The sequence below is a fragment of the Salvelinus namaycush genome, chromosome 9, assembly GCF_016432855.1.
Source record: "Salvelinus namaycush isolate Seneca chromosome 9, SaNama_1.0, whole genome shotgun sequence".
NCBI lineage: Eukaryota > Metazoa > Chordata > Actinopteri > Salmoniformes > Salmonidae > Salvelinus > Salvelinus namaycush.
Window position 1 is genome coordinate 45,180,846 of NC_052315.1, and position 14,440 is coordinate 45,195,285.

Consider the following 14,440-nt stretch of genomic DNA (forward strand, 5'->3'; position numbering starts at 1 on the left):
GGTAAAGGGACCTCTGAGCTTCAATGCAGATCATATTTGACACGGTTAAACTGTCACACGCTGTTCCTGACCTACTTTGCAAGTTCTCAAAGTGCAAAAGGGAGGAACGGCTTGTCTGACTCAAGGGCAAAAGTTTGCTTTACTTCCCATGGGAATTGGAAAGCACCAAAGATTTAGGACAGAATGTTGATTCCTAACTAAATTCTTAGCAGATTGGCCAACTATGATTAAACCGAAGGGCATGTGAAACGGGATGTCTCACTAACACAGTGGTATTCAAAGTGGGGGTCACGACTCCTAGTGGGGTCACGGGGGAACTGCAGTGGGGTCGCCAACATTTTAAAATATGACACATTTCTATCCGGCCCGCGCAATGATTTGGTTTGTCAATTCGTTTTGGCCCGCTTCCATACCGCCCGCCATGCACTGCACTAAAAGTCACAGCAAGCACTGCCAACGTGCTGCACGCCAAACGACAGAGCATTGCCACACACACACCGCTCCTTCCAGAGCAGTGGCGACTCATCATTCAGGGCTGTTATGAGCCCCACCTGTTTTGCATGTTATTTTGACATTAATACGTGTCACATATCAGTTTGCAAGCAATGTCTCCTGCTGTACCTAATTCCAGCCCCCATTGCTCAAACCTGTGTTACCGGAGAAGGATTGCTGCCCATGTCTATGTGTGGATAGTTACCTTGGGGGCATACTTGCGAACTTAAGCACAGATTTAAACTTAAACAGTTTATCCGGCTCAAAATGCTTATCAACCAACAAAAATTGTCGATTTACTTACACGTGACAGAATGCTAAATTGCAGCTGGTCTCATCAGATAACATGAAGTTAGCCCGATGCTAACTTCCCCAGGTGCCAGTGATTATATCCTGGAAAAAATTCTTCATCAGCCAATTACAAATGTTGAGGTAGATGGACGTGAACAAACACCTACAGATTGCAGTTTTGCAGTAACTGTTATTTTAAGAAGTTTATCGCGAGTCTGGACTCGAACCCATGTTGGTGAGCATCCACACTAGAGGAAAGTTTAACATTTTACAGTACACCTGTCAATCAACTGATCAACACATCCTAGTGCAAGCTGTAGGCCTATTAATAAAGTGGTAACACATTCAGCTCTTTCAGGGTGCGTTCATTGTCATAGTGACACTGAAGATAATACTTCAATATAGGCTACATACAATGATACATAATTAATTTAAATGTAGCATGTCATTGTTTGCCTCCTTGTTTAAGTGTTTTTGGGGGGGGGGGGGGGTTGCCTGTTTTTCATGTTATTTTGACATTAATACGTGTCACATATCAGTTTGCAAACAATGTAAATAATTATCTACAAATCATTGAGCTAATAAAGCTTCATACAAACATTGTCTTTTTGCTTTCTTGAGTTAGGGAGCTCCAAAATGCAGGTGTTTCAGCCTAGCTCAGTGCTTTCTGTGGTGGCGGGGCAGCCAGTGAAAAATACGGAGCGTAGGTGTTGGTAATGTTCTCTAGTTGCGCCATGATTGGGTAATGTTCACTTGTTGCGCCGTGATTGTCTCAGTGTTCTGTCACTCATGGGGACACTATGTCACTGCCAAATCTAAGGGTAGAGCTAAAAAATTCAAGCCCCTTTGGTGCTGCCATAGAGTTACATTAGAAGTTCCCATCCAAGAAGGCTCAAGGTCATTGGCGACAGATAAAATGATGTCAAATCATGTTATATTTACAGTAGCTTTGATTGGACTGATCATGTCAACATCATACATAAAAATTCTTATCTAGCAAGCTAGCAGTCATCATCATGAATCAAGTCGACAATCTACTGGCAAATGGTTTTTGATCCTTGTCATAAATAATGAAGAGAAATTATAGATAAAACGTATCGGTGCTCATCTGCCATTGGCCATAAACATTACACAACAAGTTGGAAACCCCAAATTCAACAATGAGTGGTTTGGAAGGAATTAGTGGCTAACTGCAAGCATTGCAAAGCAATCACTAGCCTGCTATTCAGTGGAGTGGGTTTGTGTTTCCAAGTCTGGGTTTAAGGGTCTCTTTTCCAAGCTTAAAATGATAAACATTCAACATTGGCCATGTTGTCAATCCAGCTTGACTTCTTCCAAGCTCAAAACAACTGGAAACTCAGACCTGAGAAATCTGACTTCTATGAGTTCAAGACAACTGGGAACTCTGAAAAAAGAGCTCTGACTGGGAAAATGACCTAAACTGGGATATGCTTAACACCCCGGCCGTCCTATAATCTAAACTAGATGCCCTCAATCTCACACAAATTATTATGGAACCTACCAGGTACAACCCTAAACCCATAAACACGGGCACCCTCATAGATATCATCCTGACCAACCTGCCCTCTAAATACACCTCTGCTGTCTTCAACCAGGATCTCAGCGATCACTGCCTCATTGCCTGCGTCCGTAATGGGTCTGCGGCCTGTCAAACACTCCCTAAAACACTTCAGCGAGCGTGCCTTTCTAATCGACCTGGCCCGGGTATCCTGGAAGGATAGTGACCTCTTTCCGTCAGTAGAAGATGCCTGGTTATTCTTTAAAAGTGCTTTCCTCACCATCTTAAATAAGCATGCCCCATTCAAAACAATGTAGAACTAAGAACAGATATAGCTCTTGGTTCACTCCAGACCTGACTGCCCTTGACCAGCACAAAAACATCCTGTGGTGTACTGCATTAACATTGAATAGCCCCCGCGATATGCAACTTTTCAGGGAAGTTAGGAACCAATATACACAGGCAGTTAGGAAAGCAAAGGCTAGCTTTTCAAACAGAAATGTGCATCCTGTAACACAAACTCCAAACTCCTGTAACACAAACTACAAACTGTTCTGGGACACTGTAAAGTCCATGGAGAATAAGAGCATCTCCTCCCAGCTGCCCACTGCACTGAGGCTAGGAATCACTGTCACCACCGATAAATCTACGATAATCAAGAATTTAAATTAGCATTTTTCTACGGCTGGCCATGCTTTCCACCTGGGATACCCCTACCCCGGTCAACAGCTCTGCACCCCCCACAGCAACTTGCCCAAGCCTCCCCCATTTCACCTCCACCCAAAACCAGATAGCTGATGTTCTGAAAGAGCAGCAAAATCTGGACCCCTACAAATCAGCTGGGCTAGACAATCTGGACCCTCTCTTTCTAAAATTATCCGCCGCAATTGTTGCAACCCCTATTACTAGCCTGTTCAACCTCTCTTTCGTATCGTATGAGATCCCTAAAGATTGGAAAGCTGCCGCAGTCATCCCCCTCTTCTTAGGGGGAGACACTCTAGACCCAAACTGTTACAGACCTATATCTATCCTACCTTGCCTTTCTAAAGTCTACGAAAGCCAAGTTAACAAACAGATCATCGACCATTTCGAATCCCACCGTACCTTCTCCGCTACGCAATCTGGTTTCCAAGCTGGTCATGGGTGCACCTCAGCCACGCTCAGGGTTCTAAACAATATCATAACCCCCATCAATAAAATACAATACTGTGCAGCTGTATTCATCCACCTGGCCAAGGCTTTTCTTAACGGCAGACTCAACAGCCTTGGTTTCTCAAATGACTCTCCTGGTTCACCAACTACTTCTCAGATAGAGTTCAGTGTGTCAAATCGTAGGGCCTGTTGTCCGGACCTCTGGCAGTCTCTATGGGGGTGCCACAGGGTTCAATTCTCGGGCCGACTCTTTTCTCTGTATACATCAATGATGTCGCTTTTGCTGCTGGTGATTCTCTGATCCACCTCTACGCAGACGACACCATTCTGTATACTTCTGGCCCTCCTTTGGACACTGTGTTAATTAACCTCCAGACGAGCTTCAATGCCATACAACTCTCCTTCCGTGGCCTCCAACTGCTCTTAAATGCAAGTAAAACTAAATGCATGCTCTTCAACCGATCGCTGCCCGCACCCGCCCACCCGTCCAGCATCACTACTCTGGACGGTTCTGACTTAGAATATGTGGACAACTACATATACCTAGGTGTCTGGTTAGACTGTAAACTCTCCTTCCAGACTCAAATTAAGCATTTCCAATTCAAAATTAAATCTAGAATCAGCATCCTATTTCGCAACAAAGCATCCTTCACACATGCTGCCAAACATACCCTTGTAAAACGGACTATCCTACCGATCCTTGACTTCGGCGATGTCATTTACAAAATAGCCTCCAACACTCTACTCAGCAAATTGGATATAGTCTATCACAGTGCCATCCGTTTTGTCACCAAAGCCCCATATACTACCCACCACTACAACCTGTATACTCTCGTTGGCTGGTCCTCGCTTCATATTCATCGTCAAACCCACTGGCTCCAGGTCATCTATAAGTCTAGGTAGCACGCGCTCCAGCAGGTATATTTCACTGGTCACCCCCAAAGCCAATTCCTCCTTTGGCCACCTTTCCTTCCAGTTCTCTGCTGCCAATGACTGGAACGAATTGCAAAAATCACTGAAGCTGGAGACATATAGGCTATGTCTGGCCCGCGAATTCGCAGTGTTTTTTCAATGTGGCCCGTACGCTGATTGAGTTTGACACCCCTGGTGTAGATGAACGAGAGGAGAGCGGTAAAAATAATTTTTCCAGAAATGGGGTCCCCGCTGAAAAAGTTAAAATACCACTGCACTAACGCGCTGAGTAATAGTGCGCAACTCCATATCCTGAATAGTAGGGAGGGGCGGTGTTTAATGTCCTAATCTTGGATACACTGACAGAAATGTCAGGCCTGTGGACAGAGGAAGTTTCATATGATAGTGCCAGATGATGTTACACTTACAGTACGGCTGATAAGACACACGTTCCCGCTCTATATATAGCTGTACGCTCTGAGCTTGGTGGTCGAGGGGAGGTCTCAGCGGTGAAAGTGTTTGCACTTGTGGAATGTTCCAAGTGAATTTCTGCCATTCCCGCTTAGTGCATGGGGCCCAGCAGTTGTCACTTCCAGGGACAAGTGTTTGTTGACGAAACAAATGCAGACTGGTTTCATGTTACCACGGCAACACGACCTGCGTTGAGTCCAGCTCTGCCCGGATATCATTGATTTATGGGACGGGGGCAGAGAGGCGTGACCCGACAGGCTGTGTACATTACATGTTCCCCCTCAGTCAGTATAACTTACTCTGTCCCCAAGACATCTCTGCATAATGTCACAGTCAGTTTGCTCTCGGTTATTGCAATACTTCATTAGAAATACAACCGAGATTTGACTTCCCACAGATGTCACTATTGTATTCGATCTGCTGTGTAAATGTCTTTAACGTTATGCTCAGTTGATGATTGCTCATCAGAATTTCTTGAATACAGCCGGCGTTTCTGCTCCGCGCCATTTCTCATCTGCCCGCTTGTCTGTCAGAAGATCTTGTTTAGGCCCCGTCGTGTTTTTGCATCTCAGACAATTTCCGTCCCTGTTTATCAGTCTCTATATTGCCTTTTGGGGCAGCGAGGGCGTTTGGGTGCCCTGGACCTCAGCGTTCATCCACAACACTAAATCATGTTTATTTAACACAAGGTCAGATCCTCTATGACACAGACAGACTGTGGGTTGTGACAGGGCTGAGGCTCTGGTGATACCCACACAGACAGACTGGGGGTTGTGACAGGGCTGAGGCTCTGATGATACCCACACAGACAGACTGGGGTTGTGACAGCGCTGAGGCTCTGATGATTCCCACACAGACAGACTGGGGTTGTGACAGGGCTGAGGCTCTGATGATACCCACACAGACAGACTGGGGGTTGTGACAGGGCTGAGGCTCTGATGATTCCCACACAGACAGACTGGGGGTTGTGACAGGGCTGAGGCTCTGATGATACCCACACAGACAGACTGGGGTTGTGACAGCACTGAGGCTCTGATGATTCCCACACAGACAGACTGGGGTTGTGACAGGGCTGAGGCTCTGATGATTCCCACACAGACAGACTGGGGTTGTGACAGCGCTGAGGCTCTGATGATTCCCACACAGACAGACTGGGGTTGTGACAGGGCTGAGGCTCTGATGATTCCCACACAGACAGACTGGGGGTTGTGACAGGGCTGAGGCTCTGATGATACCCACACAGACAGACTGGGGTTGTGACAGGGCTGAGGCTCTGATGATTCCCACAGACAGACTGGGGGTTGTGACAGGGCTGAGGCTCTGATGATTCCCACACAGACACAGCCAACGCCACATGAAAAGTCTACCTCTTTCCTCCTCAAATCCCCTCTTCTTCAAGGTCTCACACTCACATGCTGCAGTGCCATTTGAGAGCATTTGTGATACATTGAACAAAGCAGCACTAATGGCTCATCAAGGAGAGGTGGGGCGGAGGTGCTGTTGCTGTTGAAATGGAATTTTTGGATTAGTTTGTTAGGCTGCTGGTGTTGAGCTGACTGTGGTCGAGTCTTTCTCTTCCCCAGAGGGATGCAACAGGGTAAATACGTGAGGAGGGGAAATCCACCGAGTCAGGCGGGGTCTGACTTAGCTCCGGATACAGTCGGAGGCACTAATATGAACTAATATCAGCAATCTAACAGCTGTATAAGCTCTTAGAAGGACAATCGTAACTGTGTTCATAGTAATTGGAAGACTTAGCCCATTATACTGGAGCAAAAAGAGACTCTGGTGGTCTGGTCATTTTTCCAAGGTAATGTACAGAACGTCAGCGTGTATCTCTTACTTATACCATAGTTGCCAAAGAAAACAATCCTAATGCACACATTTACCAGTAGAAATACATTATTTTTTTATATTTTCATTTTTATAAGAGAATTTATACTTTCTCATCTTTTGGTTCCAGTCGTTTGTTTCGATTAGTTTGATATTTATGGACGCAACTCAGTTGTTCGTTCTATATGTTCCGTTGCCATGCTCAATGGCAATGTTCTTGTCCCTTGCTTGCTAGCTAGCCAACTAGCTACGGCTAACACAGTCACGACCTCTGCAGCCAGAAAAACAGCAAAGTAGATGCATTTGCGTTTGTTTAAGCTGTTTTCTATTGACATTCATTTTGGTACATCCATAACAATGAGCTGATGATGCCCCATTTTTCCTGGTATCGCTAGAAAAGTTTGCCTTCTCGTCAGGACAGTCGACACTGTTCATTACGAGGAGCTCACATTGCATATCAAACACTAGGCTAGCTAAATAGTTTGATGGGTAACACTTTACTTGACACCCACACCGTTATGACACCGTCATAACCATTTCATAATATGGCATAACAGCTGACCTAACTTGTCATAACCTGTCATAATATGGTCATACCACTGTCATGACACATACATTTAGACCTGTTGTGACATATTTTGCATTATTTTATGGCTGGTTATGACACTTACATAAGAGTGTCAAAACACCCTAACCTACCACGTTAGTTATTTTATGGCTGGTTATGACACCTACATAAGAGTGTCAAAACACCCTAACCTACCACGCTAGTTATTTTATGGCTGGTTATGACACCTACATAAGAGTGTCAAAACACCCTAACCTACCACGCTAGTTATTTTATGGCTGGTTATGACACTTACATAAGAGTGTCAAAACACCCTAACCTACCACGCTAGTTATTTTATGGCTGGTTATGACACTTACATAAGAGTGTCAAAACACCCTAACCTACCACGTTAGTTATTTTATGGCTGGTTATGACACCTACATAAGAGGGTCAAAACACCCTAACCTACCACGCTAGTTATTTTATGGCTGGTTATGACACCTACATAAGAGTGTCAAAACACCCTAACCTACCACGCTAGTTATTTTATGGCTGGTTATGACACCTACATAAGAGGGTCAAAACCCACAAAACCTACCACACAAGGGGCCGCAGGTAGCCTAGTGGTTAGAGAGTTGGGCCAGTAATCGAAAGGCTGCTGGATCAAATCCCCGAGCTGACAAGGTAGAAATCTGTTGTTCTGCCCCTGAACCCACTGTTCCCCGGTAGGTTAAATAAAATGTACGTGATAGGCCTATCTGGCTTATATGAGTCTGATGGTCATAATGCTTCTTGACAGTGTCATAAAGTGCATTTTCTTAGTCCAAGTAAAGTGACACAGGATGGTCATAATGCTTCATGACAGTGTTATAAAGTGTATTTTCAGCAAGTTGTTGAAAATATGAGGGAAAAAAATATAACTGCAAAGAATTCATTACAACAACAAAGGACCTAAGAAACAAACTTTCAAACGAAAGGAAACTTCTTGGCAGGGAAAAAATACATTGAATTAAATGTGGGTTTTGACACTCTTATGTAGGTGTCCTAACCAGCCATAAAATAATGTAATATACACTATATATACAAAAGTATGTGGACACCCCTTAAAACGTGTGTATAAAATCGAGCACACCGCCATGCAATCTCCATAGACAAACATTGGCAGTAGAATGGCCTTACTGAAGAGCTCAGTGACTTTCGACGTGGCATCATGTTGGCTAGGATGCCACCTAGCCAACATGTCAGTTTGTCAAATTTCTGCCCTGCTAGAGCTGCGTCGGGTCAAATGTAAGTGCTGTTATTGTGAAGTGGAAACGTCTAGGAGCAACAACGCTCTGCTGTGAAGTAATAGGCCACACAAGCTCACAGAACGTGACCGCAGAGTGCTGAAGCGCGTAAAAATCGTCTGTCCTCGGTTGCAACACTCGCTACCAAGTTCCCAACTGCCTCTTGAACCAACGTCAGCACAAGAACTGTTCGTCGAGGGCTTTATGAATTGGGTTTCCATGGCCGAGCAGCCTAACACAAGCCTAAGATCACAATGTGCAATGCCAAGCGTCGGCTGGAGTGGTGTAAAGTTCGCGACTATTGGACTCTAGAGCAGTGGAAACGCGTTCTCTGGAGTGTTTAATCACTCTTCACCATCTGGCAATCCGATGGACGAATCTGGTTTTGGCGGATGCCAGGAGAACACTACCTGCCCCAATGCATAGTGCCAACTGTAAAGTTTGGTGGAGGAGGAATAACGTTCTGTTTTTTATGGTTTGGGCTAGGCCCCTTAGTTCCAGTGAAGGGAAATCTTAACGCTACAGCATACAATGATATTCTAGACAATTATGTGCTTCCAACTTTGTGGCAACAGTTTGGGGAAGGCCCTTTCCTGTTTCAGCATGACAATGCCCCTGTGCACAAAGCGACGTACATACAGAAATGGTTTGTCGAGATCGGTATGGAAGAACTTGACAGGCCTGCACAGAGCCCTGACCTCAACCCCATCGAACACCTTTGGGATGAATTGGAACGCCGACTGCGAGCCAGGCCTAATCGCCCAACATCAGAGCCCGACTTCACTAATGCTCTTGTGGCTGAATGGAAGCAAGTCCTCGCAGCAATGTTACAACATCAGGTGGAAAGCCTTCCCAGAAGAGTCGAGGCTGTTATAGCAGCAAAGGGGGGACCAACTCCATATTATTGGCCATGATTTTGGAATGAGATGTCCGACGAGCAGGTCTCCACATACTTTTGGTCATGTGGTGTATGTCACTACAGGTGTAAGTATAGGGTCATGACAGGGTTATGACCATATTATGACAGGTTATGTCAGCTGTTATGATGCTGGGTGTCAAGTAAAGTGTTACTGTTTGTTGCTACACTTTGGGGCTAGAGTGGTAAAGGCACAGAGAGACCTCACTGAGACCAAACTCCTTAGTGATGGAATGATGTTTTTCACTTGGCATTCCATCCTGCTCTAACTAGCAAATAAACAAAGTTGGCTTACTTCATAGGGCTTTGTGGGAATCTTACTAACAGCTGAGGGTAAATGGTGCCACCATACAAAGCCCTGAGTGGAGAAAACAGTGCTATTCATTTTCAGAACAGGCTGAGTTGAAGTCAAGTTTTATGGTAAACCAGCCCAGAGTCTGAGATTCTTACACACCCATCCTCTCGCCTCCTCCTAGCCTGTACTACAGTACCGTACCTCAGCTTTGTTCTGCTGGTCCTCGCTGCTGTCGTTGTGGTTCTGTTCCTCGTCCATGTCGACCAGCTTCAGTTTCAGGTAGGAAACCTCATCCATTAGATCCAGTTTCTGGGTCTCCAATGAGGTCCGGCTCAGCAGCTCCTGTACCGCACACACAGCCGCAGAGACACACACATTAACACTCCCCTACACACACACACACAGAACTCTATCCACTGACCAGCGCGACCAGAGTGAAGTATAAAGTCAGTGTGCCGCTCCACTGGGCATAAAGCTCCCCCAAACCAACAGTTCAGCCTGGGAGCCCGGGCCCTGCTCTGCTATATATACACAATGCAATGTGGCTCTATTTTTACTTCCTATGTCTGACTCAGACATGTGAGAGAGAAATAGAGAGAGAGAGAGGGAGCGAGGGAGAGAAAGAAAGACTGAAAGAAAGAGAAAGAGAGAAAGAGAGAGAACACTAAGTTAGAGACAGACACTAAAATGTTCAAAAGACCTGGGACAGGAGCGGTGTGTGTGTGTGTATATATATATATATATATGTGTGTGTGTGTGTATGTGTGTGTGTGTGTGTGTGTGTGTGTGTGTGTGTGTGTGTGTGTGTGTGTGTGTATATAGAGCAGTTGGGTGTGTGAGCTTTGACTCTAGGTTTCACACACAGTAAACACACTTCCCTTACGCCCTATGCATTTCCCAACACCCCTCATCACTGGAGGCTGATTTCGGTTCCTGTTCCAGAGAATACTACTCTCTCCTTAAAATAACTTGCCATCATACTTTTGAATTAGGTGTCCCTTACCAAGACAGCAATACATAGGCCTTGGCCTAAATGCATGATCTGCAATAAGCTATCCTAAATACCCCAACCAATACCCTTTTGTAGCTAAATTGTTCAGAGATAGCGCACCTTTACTACGAGCCACTTAGTAACATCACATGAAAAATAACAACTCCCTACCACCAGGCAGACACATACACTCTTAGAAAAAAGGGTTCCAAAAAGGTTCATCAAATCAAAGTTTATTTGTCACGTGCGCCAAATACAACAGGTGTAGACCTTACAGTGAAATGCTTACTTACATGCAGACACATACACTAGTGCAAAAAAGGTATTAGGTGAATCAATAGTGCAAAAAAGGTATTAGGTGAACAATAAGTAAGTAAAGAAATAAACAAAAACAACAGTAAAAAGACAGTGAAACATAACAGTAGCAGCACAATTGGTTGGGAGCCCGTAGAACTGCTGCCATTTCTTCCGGCGCCATTTTCATTTATCAGCTGTCCCCATAGAATAACCTTTTCTCATTCCAGGTAGAACCCTTTCTCATTCCAGGTAGAACCCTTTTGAGTTCCAGGTAGAACCCTTTTGAGTTCCAGGTAGAACCCTTTTGAGTTCCAGGTAGAATCATTTTGGGTTCTATTTAGAATCCTCTGTAGAAAGGGTTCTACTTGGAATCCAAAAGGGTTCTAGCTGGAACCAAAAAGGGTTTTTCAAAGGGTTCTCCTATGGTGACAGCCGAAGAACCCTATACAGTCTGTGTAGACGGACTGTAAACCCCTGTAATCACCACAGCTCAAGGGAAATACATTGAAAATAAAATCTGTTAAATAAGTTGTGGCACCCTGTGACATTTGCAACCCAACACCGGCATTACTTCGAGCGGGATCAGCTGAGCATTTAGAAGCAATTTGAAGGTCTTTTCTGTAAAAGCCCAACAGCTGACACTGTAGCTAGCTAGCTAAGCCTGATGAAATCCTTCCTTTGAACTAACTAAGAAGTGAAACACATGCAGGATTATCAGCCCTTCCTAACTAGCTCTGTAGGCTGTGGCGTTCTGATATCCAACTATCCGTTTATCTAGGCTTGATTGGACTGTGTTGAACTGCTTTGGGCTCTCATTCTGAGTGTTGTGGCTGACTAGCCTGACTAGGTCAACATGCCACTCAGGCTTTCAGAGTCAGACACAGTGATCAGAGCAATGATGATATTCAGAGACAGTGATCAGAGGCCAAGCCCCTCTTTGTCCCTCTGAAACAGGACCTCTTCTTTTCCCTTGGCCAGGGACCAGAGCCAGAGGTGTGTCAGTCTGTCAGACCTCTCAGCAGACCCAAGGTGCCACTAGCCTGGTCGCAGATCTGTTGGTGCTGTATAACCAACTCCTAAGACATAAGGTATGTTTGGCATACAACACTCATAGTTGGCTAAACAGCCAAAACAGTTCTGGAACCACTAGACCGGCTAAGGTGCCACTGACTCTCTAACTGTACCCTCACCTGCTTGGTCAAGTAGGACACAGGGAGAAGGAAGGGGGGATGTGTGGTAGGTCAAGCTATCAAACCTGCAATCCTGGACTGGCCCTCTAATAGCAAATATTCCTTCTTAGCCTTTTACTGCAGTGGGCTAAATTAGGGTCTCACAGGGTGTTTCTTGGTCGTCTGAAACAAATCTACTTTGAAACAAAAGTATAGACCTCACACACTTAGTTATGGGCTTAAAAAAAAAGAAGACACCTGTGACATCTCAGATATAGAGTTGAAATGTGTTACATTTTTGGTTTGCATCCCAATATTACACTTTATATACATCAGAAGACTGAAACATCTAAAAACCGTTTGACATAGGAACACCGGACTTTCGGCGTAAAAAAAAAGAAATAATGTTGATTAATTCCACCCATGAGGCCACTTCGTTATTTGACTGCAGGAAAGGGGTAGGCTAGGCTGATTAATACTTTGTCTATCAACATGTCTGTAGATAATTACAATGGGACTGCCGGTTTCCTTGTCGCAGACTGATGAAAAAAGTTCAACTTTGACCCTGTCACTGCATCCATTGCCATGGTTACCTGACTGAGACAGCGATGAGAGTGCACTTTCTAACATTCTATTCACTGTAATTAGCTCGCAATTAACTTGTTAATAATGAATCTTGATGTGAGTTTATTTTCCTGTAATAATTAATAAAACATTTCTAAAGTTAAGACATTGTCACGTTCGTCATAAGGAGTAGACCAAGATGCAGCGTGGTATGTTTCCATCCTTTATTATGGAATAGAAAACTTCAACGAACAAAACAAACAAACGGAAAGTGAGGCTAAATAATAATGCTCACAGGCAACTATACATAGACAAGATCCCACAAAGCACAATGGGAAAATGGCTACCTAAATATGATCCCCAATCAGAGACAACGATAAACAGCTGCCTCTGATTGGGAACCATACTAGGCCAACATAGACATATAATTCACCTAGATAACCCACCCTTAAATCACACCTGACCTAACCAACATAGAGAATAAAAGATCTATGGTCAGGGCGTGACAGACATTGTCAGCTATGATATGGTCATTACTTGAAGTGGCTTGCCAGATAACAAGCTAGAAGCTAACCAGCCTTTAGTGTGTGTGTGTGTTTGTTGTCATGGTTGCTTTGAATAATTCCTTTCTCAGAATGAGGATGTCACTATGACATTCTGGTTGTTGGAATCACAGAATAAAATAGAACACATTGCATAAAAAAATAGGTTGTTTGGACCATGGATGCTAATTGGTTGATATGCGGGAGTTGTTTATGCGCAAAATACAATGGCATGGTAATGTTCTAATTCCACTCAACTTCATCTCCCTTGGGAAAAATGCCTATACACTTAATTTTCCCAGCGCAAAATGTTACGTGGCGTCATTACGTCCTCAGCTTTGACATCGGTTTTGCACATAGGCGTTAAACTAGACATCGGGCTGATACCGGTGTTGCAATTTTTAGCTAATATCGTCCGATTCCGATATGTTCGATATCGTGCATCCCTAGTTAAAATGCATTCATATTTCTATAAATATTTTAGCAACTGTTTTAGAAAAGCAATAATGCCCTCAAACCCAATCCCAGAATTATCGTGTGACAACTCCCTCCAAGGGCTGTATCCTGTATCCTGGTTACATGATAACTCCCTCCAAGGGCTGTATCCTGTATCCTGGTCACATGATAACTCCCTCCAAGGGCTGTATCCTGTATCCTGGTCACATGATAACTCCCTCCAAGGGCTGTATCCTGTATCCTGGTCACATGATAACTCCCGGGTTCTCTGGCATTTTTGCTTTAATACAGTGCCGTCGGAAAGTATTCAGACCCCTTGACTTTTCCCACATTTTGTTAGGTTACAGCCTTAATCTAAAATTGATTAAATCGTTTTTTCCCCTAATCAATCGACACACAATACCCAATAATGACAAAGGAAAATAATAATTTTTTTGGGGGGGGTGCTAATTTATTTTTAAAAATTAAACTGAAATATCACATTTACATACAGTACCAGTCAAAAGTTTGGACACACCTACTAATTTCTTTATTTGTACTATTTTCTATTGTAGTGTCACGACTTCCGCCGAAGTCGGGTCCTCTCCTTGTTTGGGCGGCGGTCGGCGTCGCCGGTCTTCTAGCCATCATCGATCCACTTTTCATTTTCCATGTGTTTTGTCTTGTTTTTCCCTCACACCTGGTTTCAATTCCCTCAATTACTT

The 14,440-nt window shown here is 44.3% G+C and overlaps 1 protein-coding gene across 5 annotated transcripts in view; it reads right to left on the minus strand.

Annotated features, from left to right (window-relative positions):
• Window positions 1-14,440, minus strand: part of LOC120054129 (liprin-beta-2-like) — a 119,404-nt gene that overhangs the window by 35,104 nt on the left and 69,860 nt on the right. For all 5 annotated transcript variants that reach the window (XM_039001540.1, XM_039001539.1, XM_039001538.1 and 2 more), the window contains one exon: window positions 9,919-10,059. In XM_039001540.1, the coding sequence (XP_038857468.1) occupies window positions 9,919-10,059 (141 nt within the window). The remainder of the gene's footprint in view (window positions 1-9,918; window positions 10,060-14,440) is intronic.